At 37.0% G+C, this 24,652-nt stretch overlaps 2 protein-coding genes across 5 annotated transcripts in view; one reads left to right on the top strand and one right to left on the bottom strand.

Annotated features, from left to right (window-relative positions):
* The first annotated feature begins 12 nt into the window (after nucleotides 1–12).
* On the top strand, nucleotides 13–19,791 carry LOC306887667 (testis-expressed protein 10 homolog). Its single transcript, XM_079445604.1, has 16 exons — nucleotides 13–258; nucleotides 756–964; nucleotides 1,193–1,701; nucleotides 1,792–2,001; nucleotides 3,478–3,724; nucleotides 3,806–3,918; nucleotides 4,482–4,741; nucleotides 4,825–4,963; nucleotides 8,482–8,651; nucleotides 9,302–9,479; nucleotides 12,295–12,383; nucleotides 12,467–12,600; nucleotides 17,032–17,112; nucleotides 17,209–17,378; nucleotides 18,826–19,036; nucleotides 19,209–19,791. The coding sequence occupies exons 2-16, from the start codon at nucleotides 782–784 to the stop codon at nucleotides 19,317–19,319; spliced, it is 2,805 nt and encodes a 934-aa protein (XP_079301730.1). The 5' UTR covers nucleotides 13–258; nucleotides 756–781; the 3' UTR covers nucleotides 19,320–19,791.
* Nucleotides 19,419–24,652, bottom strand: part of LOC306887666 (inversin-like) — a 38,060-nt gene continuing 32,826 nt past the window's right edge. For 3 of the 4 annotated variants that reach the window (XM_079445602.1, XM_079445601.1, XM_079445603.1), the window contains 4 exons: nucleotides 23,209–23,914; nucleotides 21,930–22,132; nucleotides 20,877–20,981; nucleotides 19,455–20,793 (listed from right to left, as the gene is read on the bottom strand). In XM_079445602.1, the coding sequence (XP_079301728.1) occupies nucleotides 20,684–20,793; nucleotides 20,877–20,981; nucleotides 21,930–22,132; nucleotides 23,209–23,914 (1,124 nt within the window). In that variant the 3' untranslated portion in view covers nucleotides 19,455–20,683. Of the gene's footprint in view, nucleotides 20,794–20,876; nucleotides 20,982–21,929; nucleotides 22,133–23,208; nucleotides 23,915–24,652 lie in introns of all 4 variants that reach the window. The other variant, XM_079445600.1, reaches the window with a different exon arrangement.

The raw sequence follows: 24,652 nt of genomic DNA, 5'->3' as shown, positions 1-24,652 counted from the left end.
GAAGCGAACTTTATTCGACTCCAGACAAAGACGGCCGTACTGTCTTGATTTGTGACTGTAATTTGCAGTATCTATACAGCTATTTAAATGTAAATAAAATATATCACAAGTGCTTCGATATTTGTATTTATTTAGCAAATATTGTAATAAAAATGCTGCTGTGTTAAATTTAATCAGGCATCTGTTTAGCCGGACTACTTTCTCAACAGGGTAGATGGACCCCTAATGGCTCAGCAGCAGCACGAGTGATTATCTGTGGTCAGTGAAATAAACTTATCTCAAGTCTTAGTTTTATTGTGGTATTTGTATTTAAGTTGAGTAAATGATTTTGTGCAATGGGGTTAATCGCTGATAATTATGGCTGCGTACAGCCAAGCTTATGCACACTGATATAAACATCAAATCAAACGTGCTTACAGCGTGTAAAAATACATGCTTACATAAAACAGATCTGCTGCTGTAAATCATTAAATTAACTGATTTTAAATTAATACGTATTTGAAATGTTGTTCTTGTGAACTTCTAGTTAAACGTAATAAGCTGGAGAAAACTGTCACGATCAAACATTGCATATTTAGTTTGGTGTAATTTCACATTTCCCTGCTTCTATATATTATATCGCTTTTATTTTTGGGAATAGCTTTAATAAAGAATTATGAAGATGATGATGTTTATTATTTATTCTAAAATGTAGGTTTTAATTTAATAATATGAAATGTGAAATCCATGATGTTGTTGCTTTGTTTTTCTTCCAGTTCTTTTTTTCTTTAACAATTGAAGAATGAAATCAAAAAAGCAAAAAAGGCAAGGCGATTTCCAGAAAGTTCAGCTAAAGGTTGGCAAAAAGAAGCCACAAGCAGACAATGCAACAAACATCAACTTCAGATCAAAAGCTATCCATTTACCAGAGCAGCTAAAGCATGCGGATTCAGGGCCGACAACGCACAGACAGCTTGACATTAAGGTACATAACACACACAATGTCGCATTTTCCACTGACCCTATTCTTTTCTTGGTTTATTATAGGGGTGTAAAAATACATCAGTATGGATCAATGCATAAGTCAAATAAATAACAGTGTGATGTATCAATGCAACATAGTATTGTTAAGATGCACCTTTATTTGGACACATCTGCATTAACAGTTGCACAACTGGAGTTACTTTTTTTTCTTTTCTTTCCACTCTCTCAGGATCTGTTGTCCAAGCTACACCACATCAACAGTAACATAAAGCAGGGAGCTCTGGTGGGTTTGCGGGAGTTGCTGTCAGCTCAGCCTACTCTGATTGAGCTGCATGCATCAGCGGTGCTTTCTGAGGTGGCAGCACTCTTCACCGACAAAGATGGCTCTGTGCGAGCAGCTGCAGTGCGTCTGCTGCGTTTTATCGCTCAGTGCATCTCCGTTGAACGCGTGGCTCCCTTCTTCCCCCTGCTCAGCGCCCACCTCACTTGTGCCATGACTCACATCTCAGAAGCAATCCAGGAAGATGCTCTCCGGGTCCTGGATGTGCTGCTGGAGCACTATCCTGGACTTCTTTCTCAGAGGCATACGGTTCTTCTGACAAATTTTCTAGAGCTCATTTCCCAAAAGCGAAACGCTGGAACGGGGCAGAATAAATCCGGAAAAGGGAGCTTTGCTCTGATTATCAGCACTAGTCGCTCTATAACAGCACAGCAGTGGAGACTCACTGTGCTGCTCAGGTATTGCATTCCAAAAATTTTCTCCCCATTCTTTCTGTGTAGTTTGCTATCTTATTATTTATTAATAGGGTAATTTGTGTATTTGTTCAGATTGGGGAGTTTTCTCCAGGCAGTTGTTGAGGAAAGACCTCTGGAGGAAGGTGTGACCAGCATGATTGGCCTTGGAATGTGGGCTGGAGAGAAAGGCTCGGTGAGACCTGTAGATGTGAATTGGGGAGAGCATGTCTTTGGCAAGGGCAGGATCCAAATGTTTGAAAATTCTGGGGCCATTCCCACCCCGCACTCCACTTATCGGCTAAGGTATGTTTAATTGTTACAGTAAATGATTGCAGACTCATTTCTCTTTCCATTATCAATATGTCCTCCATATAGACAGACTGAATATTGCATGAAAGTTATTTGTTTATATCTGAGGTGCCCAAACTAGGGCCCAATGACATTTGATTTGACTCGCCGTGCAGTATATAACAAAAACATTTTTTTTTATCAATTTCTAATTTATCTTTTAGTTTTAATGTTTAATTGTTTTATTTTTGCATTGTAAATGTAGAGAATGGTAATTTTATAAAAAATTTAAATGCACTGTGAGATGCTATTCTTTATTCTTAGTCAACAGGCAATAATGGCGAGACTTAGGGAGTGGCACAGAGGGAAGCATTAAGTTTAAGAAAATTGTTTTACCAAGTCCGTATTGTTTATGCATATTCACTGTAATGTAAGGCTTGTTGTACAGTAAAATGGCATATTGAAAAGTAATTTTTAATATTATATTTAAATAAAAAAAATGAAAGGAATCAGGATTAACCACTTTCTCTTTAATAAAATTCCTTATAGTTAAAGTTTTGATGTAATGCAACTTTTTTTTTGGCCCATCACTCTCAATCAAGTTTGATTTTGGCTTTTTGTAGTAAAAAGTTTGGGTACCTCTGGTTTATATAGTTAAGTATAAATTTCTATAGCTAGCTATATGTTTTTGCATAGAACAGGGCTGATTAGAATACCAAAAATGTGTCTTCAGTACAATACCAAAATCTGGATAATTTGGCAACAAGTAAACAGTCTCATGTGACAAGCGAAATGAAACTAGAGCAGGCAGTAGATTCAACAATTCAATGATTTTATGATTAATCTCATAATTTTTTTTGTGCTAAATGGGTTAACGTGGGTTAACGTTGGTGAACAGTATGATAAATGGTTCCCAGTTCATTTAAAATCATATAACAGAAAAAAAATACTTCAAAGAGAGAATTTATGACCTCAGCTAACTGATGAACCCGCATATTTGCTCACACAAAATATCTATTCAATTTTAAATAATTGTTGCAAATGTTTATTTGCAACAGTGATTTCTCACGTCTGCAATAATTTAGCAAATAACATTTACATTTATGCATTTGGCAGACACTTTTATTCAAAGTGACTTACATTGCATTCAAGATATACGCTTTTTCGTTTGCTCCATGCTCTGCTGTTTGAACTAGAGGAGCTAATTTAACAATGTTTCACTATGCTTTACATACATTTGTAACAAAGGTTATTTGTTGTCAAACCATCTGGATTTGATGTATTACAAATTACAGAATAAAACAGAATGTCAACACAATGTCTTGAATAGCAACGCAATGTTATCATGGTCAGGTAACAAAATTTGCACAACAGTATTGTACTGCTTTTTTGGTACCATTATATCGCTGAGACTGTACTCTTTTCAGTTTGATCAAAAGACAGACTATGGCTATGTGTTTATACAGCTCTTGTTATGTTGGTTTTGTGCAGGCCGGACTCTAAGGCAGGGGCTGGAATGAATAAGGAACTCTGCTCGGCTGAGACGGTGCAGGGCTTTGCAGGAACCCTGGTGCCTCTGATGCTGGAGATCTGGGTGGAGGCGGCAGGTGGAGATCGTGTGCAGACAGACAGTGGTCACCTGCTCTCAGCGGAGGCCATGGCTCTTATGTTCCAGATCCTCACCATACTGCAGTTACTGAGAAGACTTACCCCACAGAGAGACCAACAGGACATACTGGTACATACACTTAAAATGTTATATAGCCACATAAACCACACATAAATATCACATAAACCCTGTTTCTTCTGTAACGTGCAGGACGCCTGGTTCCGGAATTCATACCTGACAGATTTCAAACACCACTTCATGAAGAACTTCCCCTATGGCTTGCTGGAGGTGGCAAGACTCAAGAAGAAAGCTGATGGAAAGAGGTGACCAAAAAGTCCAAATGTGTTATCAATGGAAACCAAGAGTGTTTTGGTATATGTAAATTATTGAACCAAATTTCATTTTTGTGATTTTAGAAGTTTCAAGAACTGTATGTTCTTGAATATTAATTTACATTTAAATTGATGTTTTTTAGCGTTTTAAATTTAGTTTATGTATTTTATTTAAAGCATGTCACATTTTATAAACAAAACAAACAAATACCCCCTCTATTCCTCTATCCCTTTTATATCAGTTGAACAAAAAGTGTAAAATAACAAAATCAAACTGATATACATTATAAAATAAAAAATACAGTTCAAAGTACATTATAGATTACCCAATTACCCATTATAGTAAATTACACTCAATAAATCCTATTCAAAGCAACCTGAGCTTTTTACTGAAAGCAATGATCATATGTTATTCACTACTATTACGATTATTACTAGTAATATTTATTGAAATCATTTTAATCCTACAGCCCCCTTGGAAGCTTTCTAATGCAAAAGCGACTGAGAACCACTGATCTATAAGGGGGTAATTATTTCTCTATTTTTGTCTTCAGGAATAGGCAGCAGGTAGCAGCTGGAACGGTTGCTGGCGGCAATGTGGAACCGTTGGCCCTAAATGTGACATTGTGCCAAGTTATGGTGACACTCAGTCTTAGGGGCCAGGATCACGTAGAAGCCGAAGATGCTGACTGGCTCGGACCAATCCGGGTATTTATTAGGGATACATTGTCCAATGGGGGCAAGCTGAGCTCAAAGCACCTGGCAGCCTTACTGGAGGTGGTGTGGAGGATGATTGTCACCCAGCGTAGCCGCGGTGAGGCCAGTTTTCTTTATGCCAGACTATTATTATTAAAGGTCTGCTAAATTTAAAATGTGCATATGTGTGTGTGTTTTCAGTGGTGACAGACGATCTCCTGCAAGCTGTGTTTGTGCAGTACCAGCAGAGGAACCTGGCTGTGAATGTCCGCACTTTGCTGCTGCATTTTTTCAGTCAGCTTTACATTCAAGAGCATCAGAACCATCCTCATATTGCCCGGTAGGTGCCCACCAACACAGGGCTCGCAAAATCACTAGCCCGATGTCCCGGGGCTATTGCGTTTTCCAGTCGGGCTACCAAAATGTATCACTGCCCTGCCCGACGGGCTACCTTAAATACAGGGCTCCCACGCAATGTTCCCTTTAAGCTGAGCGCGCGACCATGCTCTTCTTCCACCGCGGCCGCGCAGAAGAAATAATGTGCCTCGCGCACAAAAAAATGAGTTGGGAAGCCATTTGATTGAACGCCGCCAGTAAAAAGGGAAAGAATAGCAATGCTCGGGCTAACCGCTATAGAGCTGATGTCACGACAGAGTTAGAACCGGTTTCATAGAAAGAGAACGATATGCACCAAATGAGTCGCTGTAGAAACTCAATACTTCAATGGTTGCGGTGCGCTCAACACGAGAGCCAACGAAAACGCAATGACGTGAAATAAAACGTCCTCGTGTATTAAAGAAGAGTGGCTTGTCTAAGTCCTGGAAATAGCGGAGGATGGGCAAAGAACAGTAACAAAGACATGTTCAGTCACACAAGAGTATTGTACAAACTGTACTTCATAATGATGTTTAGACGGCTATAGAAGAATTCATATGTTCACGTTTTTTATATATATTTAACTTACAGATCTCAGCTTAAGTTTAGCTTCAGTTTGTATTCTATTCTATTCTATCAGTTTAAATAGTTTGTTTTGATAATATATTATGTTAGGCCTATATTATAGACTCAATAATTAAGTTATCAATAATAATCAATTATTTATCAGTTTTTTTACTTTGAGTCTCTTGCTCATCAAGGCTGTATTCATTTCAAAAATACAGAAAAAACAGTGATATAGTGAAATATTATTGCAATTTCTAATATTGGTTTCCTATTTTAATACCTATACTTTAAAATAGCATTTATTCCTGTGATCAAAGCTGAATTTTCAGCTTCATTACTCCAGTCTTCAGTGTCCCATGATCCTTCAGAAATCATTCTAATATACTGATTTATTATCAGCGTTGAAACTGTTGTGCTGCTTCATATTTATTTGGAACCTGTTTCTTTTTTCTTTGATTCTTTGATTAATAAAAAGTTTAAAAGAACAGCATTTAAAATTGAAATATTTTCTAACAATAGAAGTTTTTAATATCAATTTGATCCATTTAATACATCCTTGCTGAATAAAGTTTAACTTTCTTTAAACTTTTTTAAAGTATCTTTAAAAAAGAAAGAAAAAAATTCTGACCCCAAACTTTTGAATAGTTTCACAAAATCTCTATTTTGACTAAACACTGTTCTCTTTTACTTTTTATTTTTAAAAAATATCACCGGTCCAAAAAAAAGCAGTTCAACTGTTTCCAACATTGATTAAAAATCAGCATATTAAAATGATTTCTAAAGGATCCTGCGACTCTGAAAATACTGCTTTGCTTCACAGGAATTAATTACATTTTAAAGTATATTAAAATAGAAAACATTTATTTTAAATTGCAATAATATTTCACAGTATTATTTTTTTTATCACATAGATACAGCCTTGATGAGCACAAGAAACTTCTTTAAAAAACTTTATTGATCCAAACTTTTGACCTGCAGTGTATTGTACAGTAAAAATGTTTTCTCAGGTAACCTAAAATATACATCATTTAGTTACATCAAGGGTCAAATCAAATATAAATAGCACATTAAAGTTAAAAGTTACACACTTTATTTGTGCGTGCTGTACAGGTCTGGTATAAAGAATGCTTTTGCTCAGGTGCCCGAAATGTGTGCTCAATAGAGAAAAGTTTTGCTCAGCAAGAAAAAAAATTAGAGGCAACATTGCTCCCACGGGTCCTTAAATTTGATAAAACTAAACTGAAGAGTTTTTAAGGCCTTAGACAGCTTTAAATATTTTAAATGGTATAAGAAATAATTTTTCAAACTGCTTTAAATAGATTTTTAAGAATTCTGCAGATACCTTGTAAATAGTCAAATAAAACTCTTTCCTTGATATTTGTGTATTGAAAATGTTTTTGATTGACATTTATGGTCTTTATTTTATTTGGGCTAGTAAAATTAATTTTCGGGCTACCAAAATCTGAAGAGTACCTGGATTAACTAAATTTTGCGAGCCCTGCAACCATTTGTCTGGCCCTGAACCATCTCATTTTTTCCACCATCATTGTTTTCTGACCTTTCTAGTTATGTTATTTATATACACACACTACCATTCAGATTGAGGTCAGTATGATTTTTTACAAGAAATTAATCATTTTATTCAGCAAGGATACATTAAATTGATGAAAGGTGACTAGAACGACATTTACAAGGTTACAAAAGATTTCCATCTTTTGTAAAAAAAAATAAAGCTGCACAACGGTTTTCAACATTGATAAAAACAAGAAATGTTTCTTGAGCACTAAATCATATGTCTGAAAGATCATGTGACACTAAAGATTGGAGTAATGGCCGCTTAAAATTCAGCTCAACCATCATAGGAATAAGTTAAATTTCGAAATGTATTACCATAAAATAGAAAACAGGTAGTTTAAATTGTAATTGGTTACAATATTACTGTTTTTAATGTTTTTGTTTTACAATATAAATGTTTATATTAGGGCTGTCAGTTTAACGCGTCAACTTAATTAGTTATGAAAAAATATCACGATTAAAATATTTTAACGCAGTTAACACACTGGCCCCGCCCCCAGACCTGTACATCATCTTACATCTGACAAATATAATGCAGGGTAACAACTCCATAAATGCAGTTAAGCCCTAAAATTCAAGATATTAGTTCAAAAATGCTCTTGTATGAGTTTTTTTTCAATGATTTAAAGGCCCATACTGAATTCCTGAATGAATCAGCTGCTTGAACAAATCAATGAATGAATGACGCAAAGATATTTACTGCCATCTGCTGGCAGTTTTAGTTTCTTATTTAAAAATAAAAAAAATTGAAATGATCACTTACTCAAACCTGAATGACTTGCTTGCTTTTGTGGAACATAAAAGAAAGTATTTTGAAGACTTTTTGTAACAAAGCTGTTTTGGTTACCAATGACTTCCATTGCATGAACAAAAAAACAAAAAACTGAGATGTTTCTCAAATTATCTTCTTTTATGTTTCATAGTTTGTTAGGCCGTTGTAGCCGTAACGTTTATGTGTAATAAATTTTATGTTGAATCAAATAAAATTTCTTTCTAAAGCTACAATTTGTAAAGTTTACTCAATACTTACTCATTTAACACAAAAGTAGCTTTAAATAATCTTATGGGGGTATTTGGGGGCACATTTTGCACAAATTACATTAGATTAATTAATTGACACATCATATAATTAGTTAGACTGAAGTTAGTTTATATACTCTTTTAGTGTGTGTTTTTAGTTGTCTTATAATTTTGCCATTTTTTCCATGTGTCTAGGTTTGTTTGTGAAATGAATTGTATTTAAGTGAACTGAAGACTCCCCCAGATTCTTTTTTTTAATATTTGAGTCTATAAATGCACCTTGTGACAATGCGAATGGTCTGAAGTCTCCCTCTCTTTCAGGAGCAGGATTCTGGCGCGTTGGCTGGTGTCACTGCCGGTGCAGTTGGTTCAGCTGGGCAGCAGGAATCCTCAGCTCTCAGCACAACTGCTGGAGACGATTCATCCAGCTGCCGCAAGGGGCAACAAAGACCTTCTGCAGAGTCTTCAGAAAAATGCCTGCAGTATTTATGGTAAGAATATATCCTCTCAAACAACAGTTTAAAATAGTGTATCAGTACTATAACGTGTGAGTGCATAAAAGAGGCTTGTGTAAGGGATCGGGCGGTAGTCAAGGGTGAGCATTAGAGTGGTGGCGTCTCCGGTTCTGAGTGTGATATAAGCTTTCTGTAGTTTTGTGTTTCGGGAGCACAGCGCTCTCTTTGTATTTGTTAGCACTCATGGCATCAGCAGCGTGCGTCAGGAGCTAATAATGTCTGTCTATCTGTGATCACTGGCAGGACAAACCTCTTCCTCTCTTGCTTTTTTTCCTCCCTCTCTTTCATTCCTTCACTGTTGATTTTTAGCAGATACATAAATCTGTCTCTAGGAGGAGCTCTTTCCTTTCTCAAGTTTCACAATTAGAATGAATAATCTCAAAAAAGAGGAATTTCTAAGGGAAAAATTCTTTAATTTATAAATAAAACAGCAGTAGTTTTCTATTCGTTTGTGCAATTTTATTTTATAATTGCATTGTGAAAATTATTTTACTATATTTAATGAAAAAAGTGGTTAGCATTTAAAGATTGAAATATTTTCCAAGCTGAGCAGAACTATTATATTAACATTTCTCTGTTTATGTTCATCTGTGTGATATATATTATATGTCTGTCTCACGTTGTAGATCCACAGGAGGGCTGTGTGGTGGTGTTGCCTGTGGAGTCCCAGAAGAGGCTGGTTCAGATTCTCCATTTCCTGCCAGCGTTTCCCGCCGAGCTTCTGGCATGTCTCAGTCAGGTCTGCAACACTGGGAGAGTGTCGGCTAGCCTGGCCACCATGCTAATACGCACCATACACCTGAGGTATGAGGGTTATGACACTAATGCAGTCCTAAAGTCTGCTTCCAGTGTTCGCTCTGGGGCATCAGAGATCTAGTTTCCCATGGGGTACAGGGCATGGGTGTATAAAGCCAGGGAAAAAAAGAACTGTGTGTGGTATTGTTACAACACTAACTTTTTTATTTTTACCTAGTAAGCTTAGGGCAGCAGTCTTCAAAGGCAACATCCTAACCTAAAAGATAAAAACTTGAAAATTAGGGGACTTAAGTACATAATAAAATAACTAAAAGTTAAACTAAATTTAAAATGAAAATGTCAACATTAAAGCGACTACAAAATATCAATAAACACTGTAATAGAATATAAATAATACTTAAATAACACTGCATCTCACATACAAACGACATACAAAATTCATGTCAATATAAAAGCTCTGCATTTATAATTATAAAAGCATATTTTTATCATTTCATATGTTCATATTTAGAAAAACAAATGGTCAAAGTCTCACAAGAGGATTGGTATGATAAGCATCCAAGTTTTAATATTTTTTTTACTAGTTGAGTTGCAGGATGAGTAATCAACATTCTGTTACTTGTTCATGGGTGATTGACAGAATACTCTTTTGTGAATTCGTCTGCATGCTGAGGGCCTTAGGGTGTGTTCCTGCATGTGTGTCTTTGTGACATGCTGTGTCCCCATTGCTTTTCTTATAGTCACTACCCTAAAGCCACTCTTTTATTTGTGGTTTCCCCTCAAATCCTAATGGGAGCAATGTTTGAGAACACACTGAGTGTGTGACTTTGAGTCCCCAAGTGACTTGTGTGAGTGTATCTTGGATACTGTCTTTCCTCTGGTCTCTCTGTTTGTTCATAAGAACAAGACTTGGCCAAATGTGTTTGAACACCTACAGAGGGCAGTATTACTCTTTTGATGAGACATGGATCGACTATTAAGTTCCCTGCTCAGAGTCGCACCAAAATTCCAAAACAAATGCTACAGCAAGTGAATTCACACCGACTGCACTTTTGAAAAAATCTGGCCCAGTGACAGGATTCCTGCGCGATAAATGAAGCATCACTTAAGGCCACTTCTGTTCATGCCAGAACTGCGTGACATGCCGTTAAGAGAGCCAATCCTCAGAACAACATGAACCGAACATTCTGTCCTTCACAAGAATTTATCTTTGATCACATCAGCGAAACTCTTGAAGAGTTTGGAAAGGTGGCCATTGAGTTCAGAAAGTGTTGCTAAACTTAGTCAAGAATGGTTAATAGTATAGCGATAGAGTGCTTGTGTGGTTGGCACACAGAAAGACACAATGAACAGTAGAATTCTTTCCGTATGTGTGTGACACAGTGTGTCTGGCTTCTCTTTACTAATGGGTTGATGGGAAATGAGCCAATCAGTATGTATTAAGGAAGTCCAGCACATGCTCATTCCACAATCACAAGAGAAATGAAATCAAAACAAGTAAAAGATCAGATATTCATTCACTTTATTGGCCTCGAGACTGATCCACATCTATAAGGGAGAATCATAAAACTGCGTGGATTGTCCATGAATGGCTTTAACACAGACACACACACACACTTCTGACAATATCTTGCCATCAAGTTCCCACTGAAGCCTTGAACACACATATAGAAACACAGCAACACATGGAGCCTGTGATGGGACTGACCTTCAGGTCACTCTTGTGTTTGATCACAGCAATTATCTGGGTGATTTGCAGGCTTTAACTGTTACAAACCAGCTGAGAAAATGTCATAGTTAAAACATTTCATAGTTTAAAGGTGCTGCATGTAATTATTTTGATGTTAAAATATTTTTTTTTCTATCTCCGCTTGATGCGAAGAAACAGTTAATAGCTGTTAATAATTGGCTTCCTTGTGTGGAAACATTTACTTTTTTCCTGTTTTCTCCCCCCTGCCTAGCTCTGTTCAGTGCTGCTAAATTATATACTTCAACCTTTTTTTATAAATATATAATATAATATATATATAAATATAAATATTTATGTATTTTTAAATACACACACACACACAGGAGCGTACACACTCTCTTAAAGGGAGTGCTCCTAATCTCAGTTTGTTTCTCTGTATAAAAGACAACTGTCCACAGAACCAATCAATCAATCAGATTCCAAACTCTCCACCAAGGCCAAGATCACCATTTTTTCCCCCCACTGTATATATTATATGTATTTAAATATACACTACCGTTCAAAAATGTAAAAGTGTTTTTAAAATGCATCTCTTATTATCACCAAGACTACATTTATATGATCAAAAATATAGTAAAATACGGTAATATAATGTAATTTATGTAATTTATTCCTGTGACGGCAAAACTGAATTTTCAACAGACATTAATCCAGACTTGTTCCTTCATAAATCATTCTAAAATGATAATTTGCTGCCCAAGAAATACAACTTCTTGTTAATGTTGGTAGTTGTTTTTGTCTAATGAATAAAAGTTCAAAAGAACAGCCTTTATTTAAAATACAAATCTTTTGTAACAATGTCAACACCTTTACTGTCACTTTTGGTTTCATGGAATGTCTTAAAATCTTCTTAAGGAACAGTAAGTGTTGTCTGTCATATTGTAAGGATGACCTCAGCATTTCTTTAATACCGTGAGTGTTCTCATTCGCTGAAGGTGAGCATGTTTGTGGCGGGAGGTTGATTTCAAAGGAAATGAAGGAGCTCAGATGGCCTGTATTTTTAGACTGACATTCTCACCTCACGCACACACTCAAGTACAGTGTGAGGTGTGTAACGGGAGAGCGGATCAGTGCTGGACCACTGCACAGTAATGCATGTGTGCTTCCCCGCAGGTCTCCTTTGAGTGGCTGGTCGAGCAGTTCACAGGATGTACCGGTGAAGGATGTAGATTACCTCAGTTTCTTTTTCACTACACTAACAGGTGCGCACACACAATGAATGATATGAGTACTGACAACATACTCGATATTGATAAAACAGTATTCCCATGATCCTGTGCTTCAGGTTTCTCCTCTGAGATGCTGCGGGCCCTGCAGGACACCGATGAAGATGGCCTGTTGCCCTCCTCCACACTCTCGCCCCTCAGCGTATTCGCTACCACCTTGGAGCAGTTCCTTCACCATTGGGATGTAGTGGAGGTGATTCTCTCTCTCTCTCTCTCTTTTATCTGCCAGTCTCTTTCTCCACCTTCATTCGCTCCAACAACTTATGTCAGTTGTTCTGCTGTCAATCGCTGGCATATGTTTCTAATTCTGTTGTCATCTGCTCTGTCCCCCGTGAGCATCTCTGGCCTCTCGCATCTGCTCTGTCAGTTAGTCTGGCTTGTGTCAATCATTTGGTTGCTCTAGTGTCAGTCTGCTTGTCTGTCTGCTGTTTAGATGCATTTGCATTACACGGTATTTTCACCTGCCAAAAAAACATTTTTTAGCATCGAATAATCAAATATTTTTTCTGTCACAGTTAATCACGTATATGAAGGTTTTCTGAGAAAAGACCTCTGAAGACTGAAGAAAATTAAGAAATGTAATTCAAAGACATCACATTATTGTAAAAGACAAAGGGCCAGATTTACTAAACAGGGCAAATTAGGGCGAGAGCGCAATTCCAAAACCGCTCTGATGGGCGCTTTACTGATGACGCACAACTAAATTAAAGAACACAGGCGCAACATCACACTTACATATCATCCAATGCAATACACCAGGCGCAGTGCGAATTACGTAGTCACACATAAGCAGAGACGATGCTCATCAGGTGTGGGTGATCTATTTACGACACTGGCGCAAAATAGTTTAAGATATTCTTTTTTGGGCGTTAAATAAAGGCGCAAATACTAGTAATTTGATGAGCGCAAACGGTAGTAAATCGCGGTGCGTGATTCATTTTAATACTCTCCTCCCATAAATTTTGTGTCTGAAAGGGAAACTCCTACAAATCCATATTCAATAAGGTCAGATGCAAAAATAACTGTCCACGCCTTTTCAGCGCTAATTCCTCACTGCACGTCTTCAGTAAATCCTGCTATTTTAATTCCAAAAGACGGTTTGCGCTGGTGCAAGCTGTTAGTAAACATCATTGAAAAAAACATCATTGAAAAATCATTAAAAGTGCTTTTGTTTTATTTTGCAGAGTACTTAGTGTGCTTTTTTTTGTAAGAAGCTTTCAAAATGTAATTTAATTTTCAAAATTATTTCAAATTTAACGTGTTTCCCAAAACCATTGAATTTGTTCCGTTCTCTTGCAAAAACATGTAACTTTAAGCTTAGGCAGATGGCATGGTAAATTGCATTAATAGTAGTGTTTATTTTTTATAATTAAAAGACTAAATTAATGTTAAAATTACAACCTTTAATAGCACAGACACTTTAAAGTGACATGACAGGAGAAAAACTCTTGAGACTTGTGCACTATTTCGCATTACATGTGAAAACGAAATGAACATTAAAGGGATAGTTCACCTAAAAATGAAAATTCTATCTGAATATTAATTACTCAACCCCATGTCGTTCCAAACCCGTAAGATCTTCGTTCATCTTCAGAAAACACAAATTAAGATATTTTCTATGAAATCCGAATGCTTTCTAACCCTGTTTAAACAGCAATGCAACTACTGTGTTCAAGGCCCAGTAAGGTAGTAAGGACATTGTTAAAACAGTCCATGTGGCATCAGTGGTTCAACCATAATTTTATGAAACTATGAGAATAACGGTAATGCAGTGTTACCCCCCCTGACACACACACAAACTGAGCAACTTCTTGTGTATGCATGCACCAACATTTTCTTGTGTGCAATTGAAATTCCTGTTTTTTGGGGGGGGCTTTTTCGCAAATAAATTATAAAACCAAGCAGTGTTGTTGCACGTCATGTAAAAGATACATATCAGTCATGCTGTTCACCTTAATCACACCCATCGTGTTTCTTCAATCGTGTGCAATTTCTAACTTTTAACAAGAAGCAGGTGTTCACTTGATTCAGTGCAGGACCACTTGGGTTGTTATTCAACGCACAAGTGTGTTTTAGTTTCCCCCCGGAGACGGCCAGTTCGTTGAGCAGGGGAAGGTTTATCACATCGCACCGGTGTAGGTGTCTACATATTTCAATAAGGGCTGGTTATCAGAGCGCTCCTGGCTAAAGCAAATGCTAATGCCAGCCAGCGGACACCATCACCGCCTGACATTTTACACGGAAATTAAAACCCAACAAAACCACACCCTCAGGCCAGGGGCTGACTCTCACTGCCCCCCTCCCTTTACTACACACACACACAGCTAATTCCTCTATGCAATTTTCTCTGGACTTTAATTTTTTGTGTCCAAGTCAATCAGACAGTAAAGGTGTAGAGGGATGGTTGGCATCACTGTTGATACGGTAATGAGGAATGATGGGGAAGATGATGCCAGCAGGTGAGGCTGATGGAGAATAATGGACCTTAATGAGGAAAAGAGCCTGTTTCCCTCCTCACATTCATATGCACAAGAAACACTTTGTCTCAACTTAATCACTTAACTTGTGCTTAATTAGAAATTACATTTAACAATAAAAAAAAAAAACTTGCTGTACATTTAGCACTTTGGCTAAATTAAACTTTTGGTTTAATTATTTAAGTTAATTGCACTTTCAACCCTGAAAAAAGATATTAAATAATATATAAAAATAATAAATAATATTAAAAATAATGGAGATATAAAATTGTGTGTATTTATATACACTATATCACTATAGTACAAGTTAATTGCATATATATTTATGTATATAGCTATTACATTTTATATTATTCTCGATTTTTTTTATATTATACATTAACATTTTTGGAATATGTTAACAAGTAAATAAGAACAATTGAGATAAATAAGAACAAAATGTTATTATTATTAATATGAAAGTAATTGTTAGCACCTTTTTTTTTTTTTTTTTTTTACAGCTCTGCTGAGAAATCCTAATGTGCTAAAACATAAAAATGTGCTAAAAAGTGTCCTAATGCTATTGGGATTTCACATCACACTCTTAAAGAAAATTCTCAATTACTGTTTCTCAGATATATAGCTTGACAATTAGCGTCAAATTAAGTTTTTGTGTGTGTGTGTGTGTGTGTGTGTGAGAGAGAGAGAGCGAGAGCACATGGCTGCTGGGGGTCCATTCCTTCATTGCCAATCAGGTGTCTCTAATCTAAAGCATACGTAATGTGTTCTTAACACTGTTAGCCTGATTAATGTCTGATAATAACCTGCTGAATGACATTCCGCTCCGCCTTCATCTGTTTAATCTAATCTGCTCTAATGCTATTAGCACTATTAGATTTTTCTCACACACACATATGCTCACACACTTATTTATTGTTTGCGCTCATAAAATATCAGTGCAGAGAGTGGCAGGGCATCGCTAATCTGTCCAGTGTCAACTTCCATTACGACAGCCGGCCATCCGTAGTGGCGAGGTACAACCCTTTGAGCCTGTCACTGTATATGGGTGTGTGTGGTGCTATAGGATTCTTTGTTCTCTGCAGACTTCTCTTTTGTCTGGGACCACGGATTTATTTTTGACTCCCCTAAACCGTGTGTGTGTCAGATGTTAAGATGTTGTGATGTATAATTCAAAGGTTCTTTGTAGAATGAGATAGGAAAAAGTCTCATCTCTCTATCAGCTTTCAGTCTGTAAAATGACTCCTCTCTGAAGATGACTTATGTTCCTAAAATCTGTTTGGTCCTTTTGCCTAGCCTTTGGCTTGATTTTGATAAATGTTTGGTTCAATGCAGAAATTAATTTCAGACTATTTTGTAGATGTACATAGTCACGAGGAATGACAAGTTACGGTTTATAATTTGAAATCGCATTTGTCCAAATGAAGTTCTTAGCAATGCATATTACTAGTCAAAAATGAAGTTTTGATATATTTACGGTAGGAAATTTACAAAATATCTTCATGGAACATGATCTTTACTTAATATCCTAATGATTTTTGATATTAAAGGAAAATCAATCATTTTGACCCATACAATGTATTTTTGGCTATTGCTACAAATATACCCCAGCGACTTAAGACTGGTTTTGTGGTCCAGGGTCACATATATCCAAATTATAAATAGAAGTAATAAATTGTAAAATATATACTTTGTGAAAAACAAAGTTTAAAGTTGCCATGAAATTAAAATTGACTTTATTTATTTATTCTGGAATATTGCAGTCATTGTTATAAATGATTTATCCATGCACATCATCCTCATTATATATATAAAAAAAGAAATCATGTGCCTAATTAGCTTGCAACACCCACTTTCTATGATCCAATCAATACCTTATGGACAAAATAAAATTCTGCCTATTTTTCGTTCAATAACCTGCTTCACTTATATGATAATACACATCAAAATATTGAAGGAACATTGATCACAATTTCTGTTTCATGTGACATAAACACTCCATTGATGCTGCATTTCATGTAGACAGAACCAAAGCAGCATCAGAGCCACCTCTGGGTTGTACTATATTTATGAAATATTGCACATTTATGCAGAATTTGGAGGCACTCATAGCGGCATTAACTCATAACCGTTTCTGCACTGTTTTGTAGGAGGTGTGCCACTGCCTGGACACTCTAGGATCTCAAGCACAGTGTTTTGATGTGATACAGAACGCCATCATTAAGAATCTGGTGAGTGAACGTGTTTTTCTGCTGTATGTTTTGCATATAGTGTGGGCAGTGAAGCCAGACACTGTTTGCGGTGACACTCTCTTCGTCTCTTTGTAGTGTGGACTCGTGGTGGTGCCAGACTGTGTTTGTGCAGCGATTTTAAGGTGTGTTCCCCGGTTACTGGATGTCAACTTCCTGCCCAGCGACACACTCCTCCACTTCCTGTCTGACTGTTGCTTGAGCATGCTCAGTCTGCTGCTTCAACTGGAGCAGAGCGCCCGCAAGAGGTGTGCTCACAAACACGCACACCTACACACTCACAAATATTTGCATAGAGTAACATTTATACACCACAAAGAAAGACTGCTGGATGAAACAGCAAAGAGAAGTTAGAAACAAGACTAGGGAAAGTCCAAAAAGGGCATTCTCATGAAGCAAGCAAATTAAAGAATTATATTAATGTTAATAGTTTTGATGCACCTAAAATTCCTAAAAAATAAAGTTTGTCAGGAAACTATTCATACAACAAAATTATTACAGTTTCTTTTTCTTCAACGTTTCTCAATACTTAAGCCACTTTTTCAAAACACATTTACTCACTTTCAGCTTGGCACAGCAGTAAATTTCACATCCAAAATGCACAAAAACTACCAAAACATTTCACACATCATTCAAATTAAGTAATTCTTCCATGACACTAGCAAAGGTTGTTAACCAACAAACACACTGCCACCCAGAAAACACTGACCTAAAAACAATAACATGCAATGATCTGTAAAATTTCTTTACAAAACAAGAATGTCGCTACTGTTTAGAATTCACTGCAGTATGTTACATGATGGTCCATGTTTACATTACAAACTTTTTACTAAGTTTCCCCTTTTGTTCAGCTACCTCTAACTGTTCTAACTGGAAAGTATTTCATTTTTAGATTTGAAATATTCCAATACGGTATTGCTGTAGAAATGTAGCAAATTGCTGTTTTACGAGTGAAAGTGACGTCAGGCCAAGTATGGTTACCCATACTCTGAATTTAACCCATCCTAAGTGCACGCACACAGCAGTGAACACACACACACACACCCGGAGCAGTGTTATTCTGCGGCGCCCAGGGAGCAGTTGGGGGTTCGGTGCCTTGCTCAAGGGTTCCTCAGTCGTGGTATTGAGGGTGAGAGAGCACTGTACATTTACTCCCCCCACCTACAACCCCTGCCGGACCTGAGACTCGAACTCGCAACCTTCAGGTTACAAGTCCGACTCTCTAACCATTAGGCCACGACTTATATTTTACAAGAATATGTAAATATGTGCCTGTTGGTACAGAGGTATGTTGAATATGAAACGAATTCATGTAATTTGAAATATGTAGTCACTGAATGTATTTTGTGCACAAGCAATGGAAAATGATCTACAGTTGTGCTCACTTTGAAGAGTTTTGAAAAAGTGATCAGAGAAATGGTGAAAAGTCTATTTTTTGTTTCTGTAATATATGAGAAGTGCATTAATTACAATTATTTTAAATAAAATATTTATGTAATTAACAATAATTGTATAATATTAATATATCAACAAGTTATATTAATTACATTTTGCCACCTTACTTCACACAGCATAGCACATAGTTTTAGTTACAAACTGGGGCTTATGATTAAAGAAATATGTGATCCGTGATCTAGAGTTGTCCAAACAAAATATGTAGTTGTCAAAACTTACATTTGTCTGTCTCAACGTCAGGGATGCTGTGTGGGAGGCATGTTTTGCCGCGTTGAGCACAGTACCGAGGCTGCTGCGACTGGTCTTGCAGTCTTTACGTGTGTGTGACCTTTGTGAGGAGGAGCTCCCCGTGTTGGCACAGATCCTGTCATTATTTCTTCAGCATACTCAATTACGCAACCACATGATGGCCAACGCCAGTCTACTGCAACATATCATACAGGACTTAACGGTAAAAACACACATACGGCTCCTCAAGATACTAATAACGCTTAGGACTATCCATTTCAGCTTTGCTTTAACAGATAAAGCTAACATTGTTTACCTTAAAATTGATTTTATAATGCTATCTCTTGAAACTGAGCTGCCGATACGGTCTTGACTGTTGTGCTTGTGTGTTACAGCATTTCTATGGTGGAGAGACTCGAGAGCAGTGGCTGACTGACTTTTTGTACTGCTACAGCGTGACAATGTCTGGTCACCGGCCCAGCATGGGCATTAGAGACATCTATTAATCGCTGACCATTACAGTGTTCATTGCTATATTTTTTTGTTCTGAGTCCAGTTATTTTGTAGAACATGAAGAAAATAAACCTTGTGATAATGAGCTGATTAGGCTCTTTCATTGTTTCCTTTTTTAATTATTTTTTACAAAAACATTTATTAATACAGATCTGGAGAGGGATTATTTGTAATAACCATTGTTTTTGTCTGGTAATCAAGAGAAATGTAGGTGGTGTGAAATAATGTGGCATTTACTCAAAGCAGCTGGAACAGACATCTGCGGTTTTAAAATTTCTAAAAAAATCTACAAGTGACAGGGTTGGTTTTTTTTTTTACACTGTATAAAAGTTTGGGATCAGTATGATTCTTTTAAAGAAATTAATATTTTTATTCAGTAAGGATGCAGCAAATTGATCCAAGAGTTACAGTAAAGACAATTGTAATTAAAATTATATTTCAAATAAATTTTGTTCTTTGAACTTTCTATTTATCCTATTTATTCTATTTAAGTATCCCAAAAATATGTATTACAGTTTCCATTGATAATAGTAAGAAATATTTCTTGAGCACCAGATGTGCATATTAGAATGATTTCTGAAGATCACATAACACTGAATAATTTAGCTTTGCAATTACAGGAACATTTACATTTTAAAATTCATTCAAATATAAAGTAAAATTGTAATACTTTTTCACAACATTACTGTTTTTACTGTATTTTTGTTCAAATGCAGCCTTGGTGAGAATGAGTTTCAAAAACAAATATCTTACCAATCCCAATCTTTTGAATGTTAGTGTATGTTTCACCAGTTTTAAAAAAATAACTCTCAGAATAGAAAAAGTCTGTGCAGTAACGTGACTTGCAACTCTTTCCTTTTTAACATAGAGGCATCTTCACTTTTACTAAACAATATATTTCAAAATAATACATTAATAAAAGTGTACACCGATTTATAGTGATAGATAAAACATTAATAATCCAACCTACTCAGGTGTGGCGATAGAGTATAAGAATACAATGTCAAGATCCGTGACAATATCAGAAATAGGCTGAAAACTGCCTTGTGACGTCTTGACTGTAGCATATTAACACCATGGTCTCCCATGCAGGTGGTCTTATGTAAGTCCCTTATGACAGGTATATGACCTGTTGTTGACAGAATGAAAGGTTATCTAATATATTTGTTGTGTTTGTGGTTTTAACCTCTAACCTCTGCAATAATCAAGGTGATGCTGCAGATTTAATATGTAAACCTAATGATATGGACCAAGTGAGTTTACTGTACCTTATGCAATCGTTTAAATAAACATCAAATGAGTTTTAGTGCATCATCCCCAAAGATTTAATTCCTAGAAATCCAAGCATGTTTGTGTCTCAGTTCTTAGTTCTGCTTTGACTGCCAGCACTGGACGGCCGTAGATGGTAAGAGTATTGCTTCGCCTGACTTAAAGTATCCACCAGGCTCACACACTCGACGGCGCTCACTAGGGATAAAACACACACACTTATAAGATGTAACATACAACGCAGAAGAACACCAGCAGTGATTATGAACTCAAGTACTCACACTGTTTGTTTGTTTTAAGTGACAAATCCAGCAGCGCTTGACTTTGGCTCTGCGGTTTTAGCACTGCGGCCCGCAGAGACTGCCCTCTTTTGGAGGGGGTGCCACCTAGACCAAAAAAACAGTGTTTTATTGGTTTGGACGCAGTCACATGCACATTTTTTGAATGGATCAATATCTCTGCGTTAACGTCACAGCTAATACTAGAGTTGTTAAAATAACAAGATTCAGACAGTTTGGTATCAAACGTGCAGGTGTGTGTGAGCGTGCGTCCATCTGGCAGGGGGCGGACAGGGCGAGGGGAGGGAGGTCGGTGTGTGTGTGAGCGAGAGGAGACAGCTCGACATTCCATCTGACAGCAATGAACTTTTCAAAACGTCAGGACTGTCAGGGAGGTGCGGGGAGGGGAACAAGTGTCCGTGTGTGTACGTGAACGTGTGCGTTTGAGAACGAGAGTGTCTCTGGCCTGCTCAGCCATCATCACCTGTTCATGTCTGCTGAAGGTCAGTTGCGTTAACTGAGTTGAAACTCCACCTTATCAAATGATATGAAAGAGGGAGGGGTGACTGTGTGTGTCTGTGTTGGAACGTCACATAAACACACAACACCCCTCTGTAATAATCTTATTAGTGATGCTTGTCCTACTTTGTATCTGGCAGCTTATGCTACTGACATGAATCAAAAACTCAGGTCATGTGGATAGATAAGGAAACGTCTCCTAAAACTTATATAAGCGATCAGACATGATTTATAATAAATTAATATTTTATGCATCTGATATTTGGAAAAATATATCAAATATACAATACTGTTCAAAAGTTTGGGATTTGATGAGATTAGATTGTTAGATTAATGTTTTTGAAAGAAGTCTATTATGTTCACCAAGGCTGCATTTATTTGATTAAAAATACCATTAAAACAAAAACTATGTCACATGAAACAGTTAATACTTTGAACTATTACAATTTCAAATAACCATTTAAATTTTTTTCTCAATTATCAATGTTGAAAACAGCTGAGCTGCTTCATATTTTTTTATCACCATACACCACTCACCATATATATTTTGCAGCACAGAACACTTTTTCCCTACATTCCTGGTGGGAGGAGCTTGAACATCAGAAGTTTTATGGTGGGTGTGGTCATAAGAGATAGGCCACTCCCATAACAGCTGAATCAACAGGGCTGTGACTTCAGCAGACTCCGCCCCTTTCCCAGTCTTGCACAGTACCTTACGAAGACGCCCCCGAATAAAAGACCTGAATAAAAAATAAATAAAAAATTAATGCGCACCAACAAAAGTAGCAACAGCATATTAAACATATCGAACAAGCCAACCAAATTACTGTTCACAAAGAGGGCCTTCAAGAATGTGCATATACCTTATTATTTGTGCTCTGAATCCAATTATTTTAGTAAAGCCATTAAAAGAAAGTGCTCTCATGGGCCTCCATTACATTCCCTACACACACACACACACAAACAAATAAGAGGCCTATTCTGGTGACCTGCCCTTGGAGGTGTTGATGTGCTGGTGGGCAAAAAGCCATGCCACAACTCAAATAAGGAACATGTGGGCAACATATGAGCAGACACTGATGGAATCTGCAGACTTTACATGCATTTTCTGTTCTAATTTGCAGGAAAAACAGATTTAAAATGGTGGAAAATCTGCCATCATTTATTGTCCATTTATTAATAAATAAATAAATTTGAATTAAATTTTTAGAACGTAAAATGAATGAAGCCTCAGAGTGACATGAGAGACAGAAGAGAAATTTATATGCACTCAAGAAATCTAATTGATGGCTCAATCGGACTGAAAAGCCTTCATGTAAACACCTTACTCGATCAGGGGTGCGTTTCTTAAAAGCATCATTAGCTAACTATGGTCGTTAGTTCCATTGAACTCTATTGGTAACAACGAAACTTGTGACCATAGTTGCTTTTGGGAAACGCACCCCAGATTGAGCTTGAGCTGAATGAAATTTTGATTTAAAGAAGTAAATTGGATTGGATTCATTCTAGAGCAGGTTTAGCTAGTGTAGTTTAACCATCATTAAACAAAACATTTGACTGCAGAATGCTGTGATTGGCCAATCAGAATCAAGTATCTCTTGATGTAGAGAAATCCAACAGTTGGGTTCCTGAAGTGAAAAATTCATTCATTTTTTCCAAAGGAAACTGATTTTTAACAATAACTTAACTGTTTTGAGCGCCGAGGTTGTAACTCAATGGGCTTTTTAAATACTTGAAACCAATGTTGCTAAAAAGTGGGCAGACAGTAATGAATTCTACAGTGGAAGAAAAAAAAAAAAAAAAGAGACATCAGTACCTCCTCCATGCTCTCTGTATCACAATAGCCGCCTGGTTTTTACTATGGACGCTGTCTCTCTTCTTTTCTTTCTCTTTGTCAACTTGTTTTTTTCTTGTTCTGACCATCCATCTCTCTTTGTCTCTTTCCATCACTGTACATTTCTGTTTCTCTCTGTCAGTCTGTTTATCCCCCTCAGTCCTTGATCTGTTATCCTTATCTCTGTGCATCTCTCTTTCTGCCCGTCTCTCTTTTTGTCGTGTGACAGAGGTGGAGTTGGAGATGTTAGATGGCTGAGTTCCTGTAGATTTGTGCTGTGATGCTGGCTTGTTCCCCTTGGATGCTGATCTACAAATGCTGTCTGTCTGTGTCTCTGTGGATCGTGGTGTAGCCTGGGCCGCTTGTTTTGAGTGGGTCCCTGTAGTACTTGGTCTGTTATGCATCACTGGTTTGGGTTTTGTGGTGGTTTCCATGTGTCCTGGTGTTACATGGGCCCCTGCGTTGACCGGTTTGGCACTGCCTGGTCGACTGGACCCAGCGGGGGATCGGCGCTCATATGTGGACCCACATTCCACAGATATGGATGTGTCTGGGCCACAAGTTTCCGTCACACACACCTCCTCTATGGTGCCTGAACACTTCCTGGTCCTCAGGGGGGTCACTGTGAGACCAGAGGCTGCTGGGGGGAGAGAAGCCTCTGGTGTTGCAGCTTCTCTCGTTCTGCGCTCTGATGGAGAAACAAAAGAATTGGTTAGAGAAGTGCATTGACACTAAGTGGCAGGACAATGGCATGAAACAGAGTGCTAGGGGATCGGTGAAAAAAATATGTAAAAATTTAAAAATAAACTTTTTTATATAAAAATAAAAAACAATGATAAAGAAAATATATAAAATATAAAAATTAATATATCTAATTACAATAAATGAATAAAAACTGATTTAAATAGATAAAATGTACATCTAATAGCAAAGATGATGTAATACATCTAAAATGTAATAACACTGTTAACTGTAATCCTTAGCAACCTCAAAATTCATATCCATTTTTCATACTGTACATTCATACCTACATTGCCTAAATTCACTTTGTGATTCATTTTGATTGATTGTAGTCTTTCGTGTTTTATTTGAGAAAAAAAGGTATAAATAATAAAGGATTATGAATTTTATAGCAATATTACATATACATTATATATATATATATTAATGACCATCCCTACAGTATAAATTCCAGGTATCTCTTGTTCTTTGAAACCACAATAATGGGGAAGACTGCTGACTTGGCAATAATCCAGAAGACGAACATTGACGCCCTCCACAAAGAGGGAAAGTCACAGAGGGTCAACTCATTACTGAAAGGTGTGGCTGTTTACAGAGTGCTGTATCAAAGCATATTAAATGCAAAGTTGACTGGAAGGAAGAATTTGGGTAGGAAAAGGTGCAACAGGAATGACTGCAAGCTTGA

This window comes from Barbus barbus, assembly GCF_936440315.1.
Source record: "Barbus barbus genome assembly, chromosome: 21".
In the NCBI taxonomy this organism is placed as follows: domain Eukaryota; kingdom Metazoa; phylum Chordata; class Actinopteri; order Cypriniformes; family Cyprinidae; genus Barbus; species Barbus barbus.
This window is presented reverse-complemented; position numbering and strand designations above follow the sequence as displayed.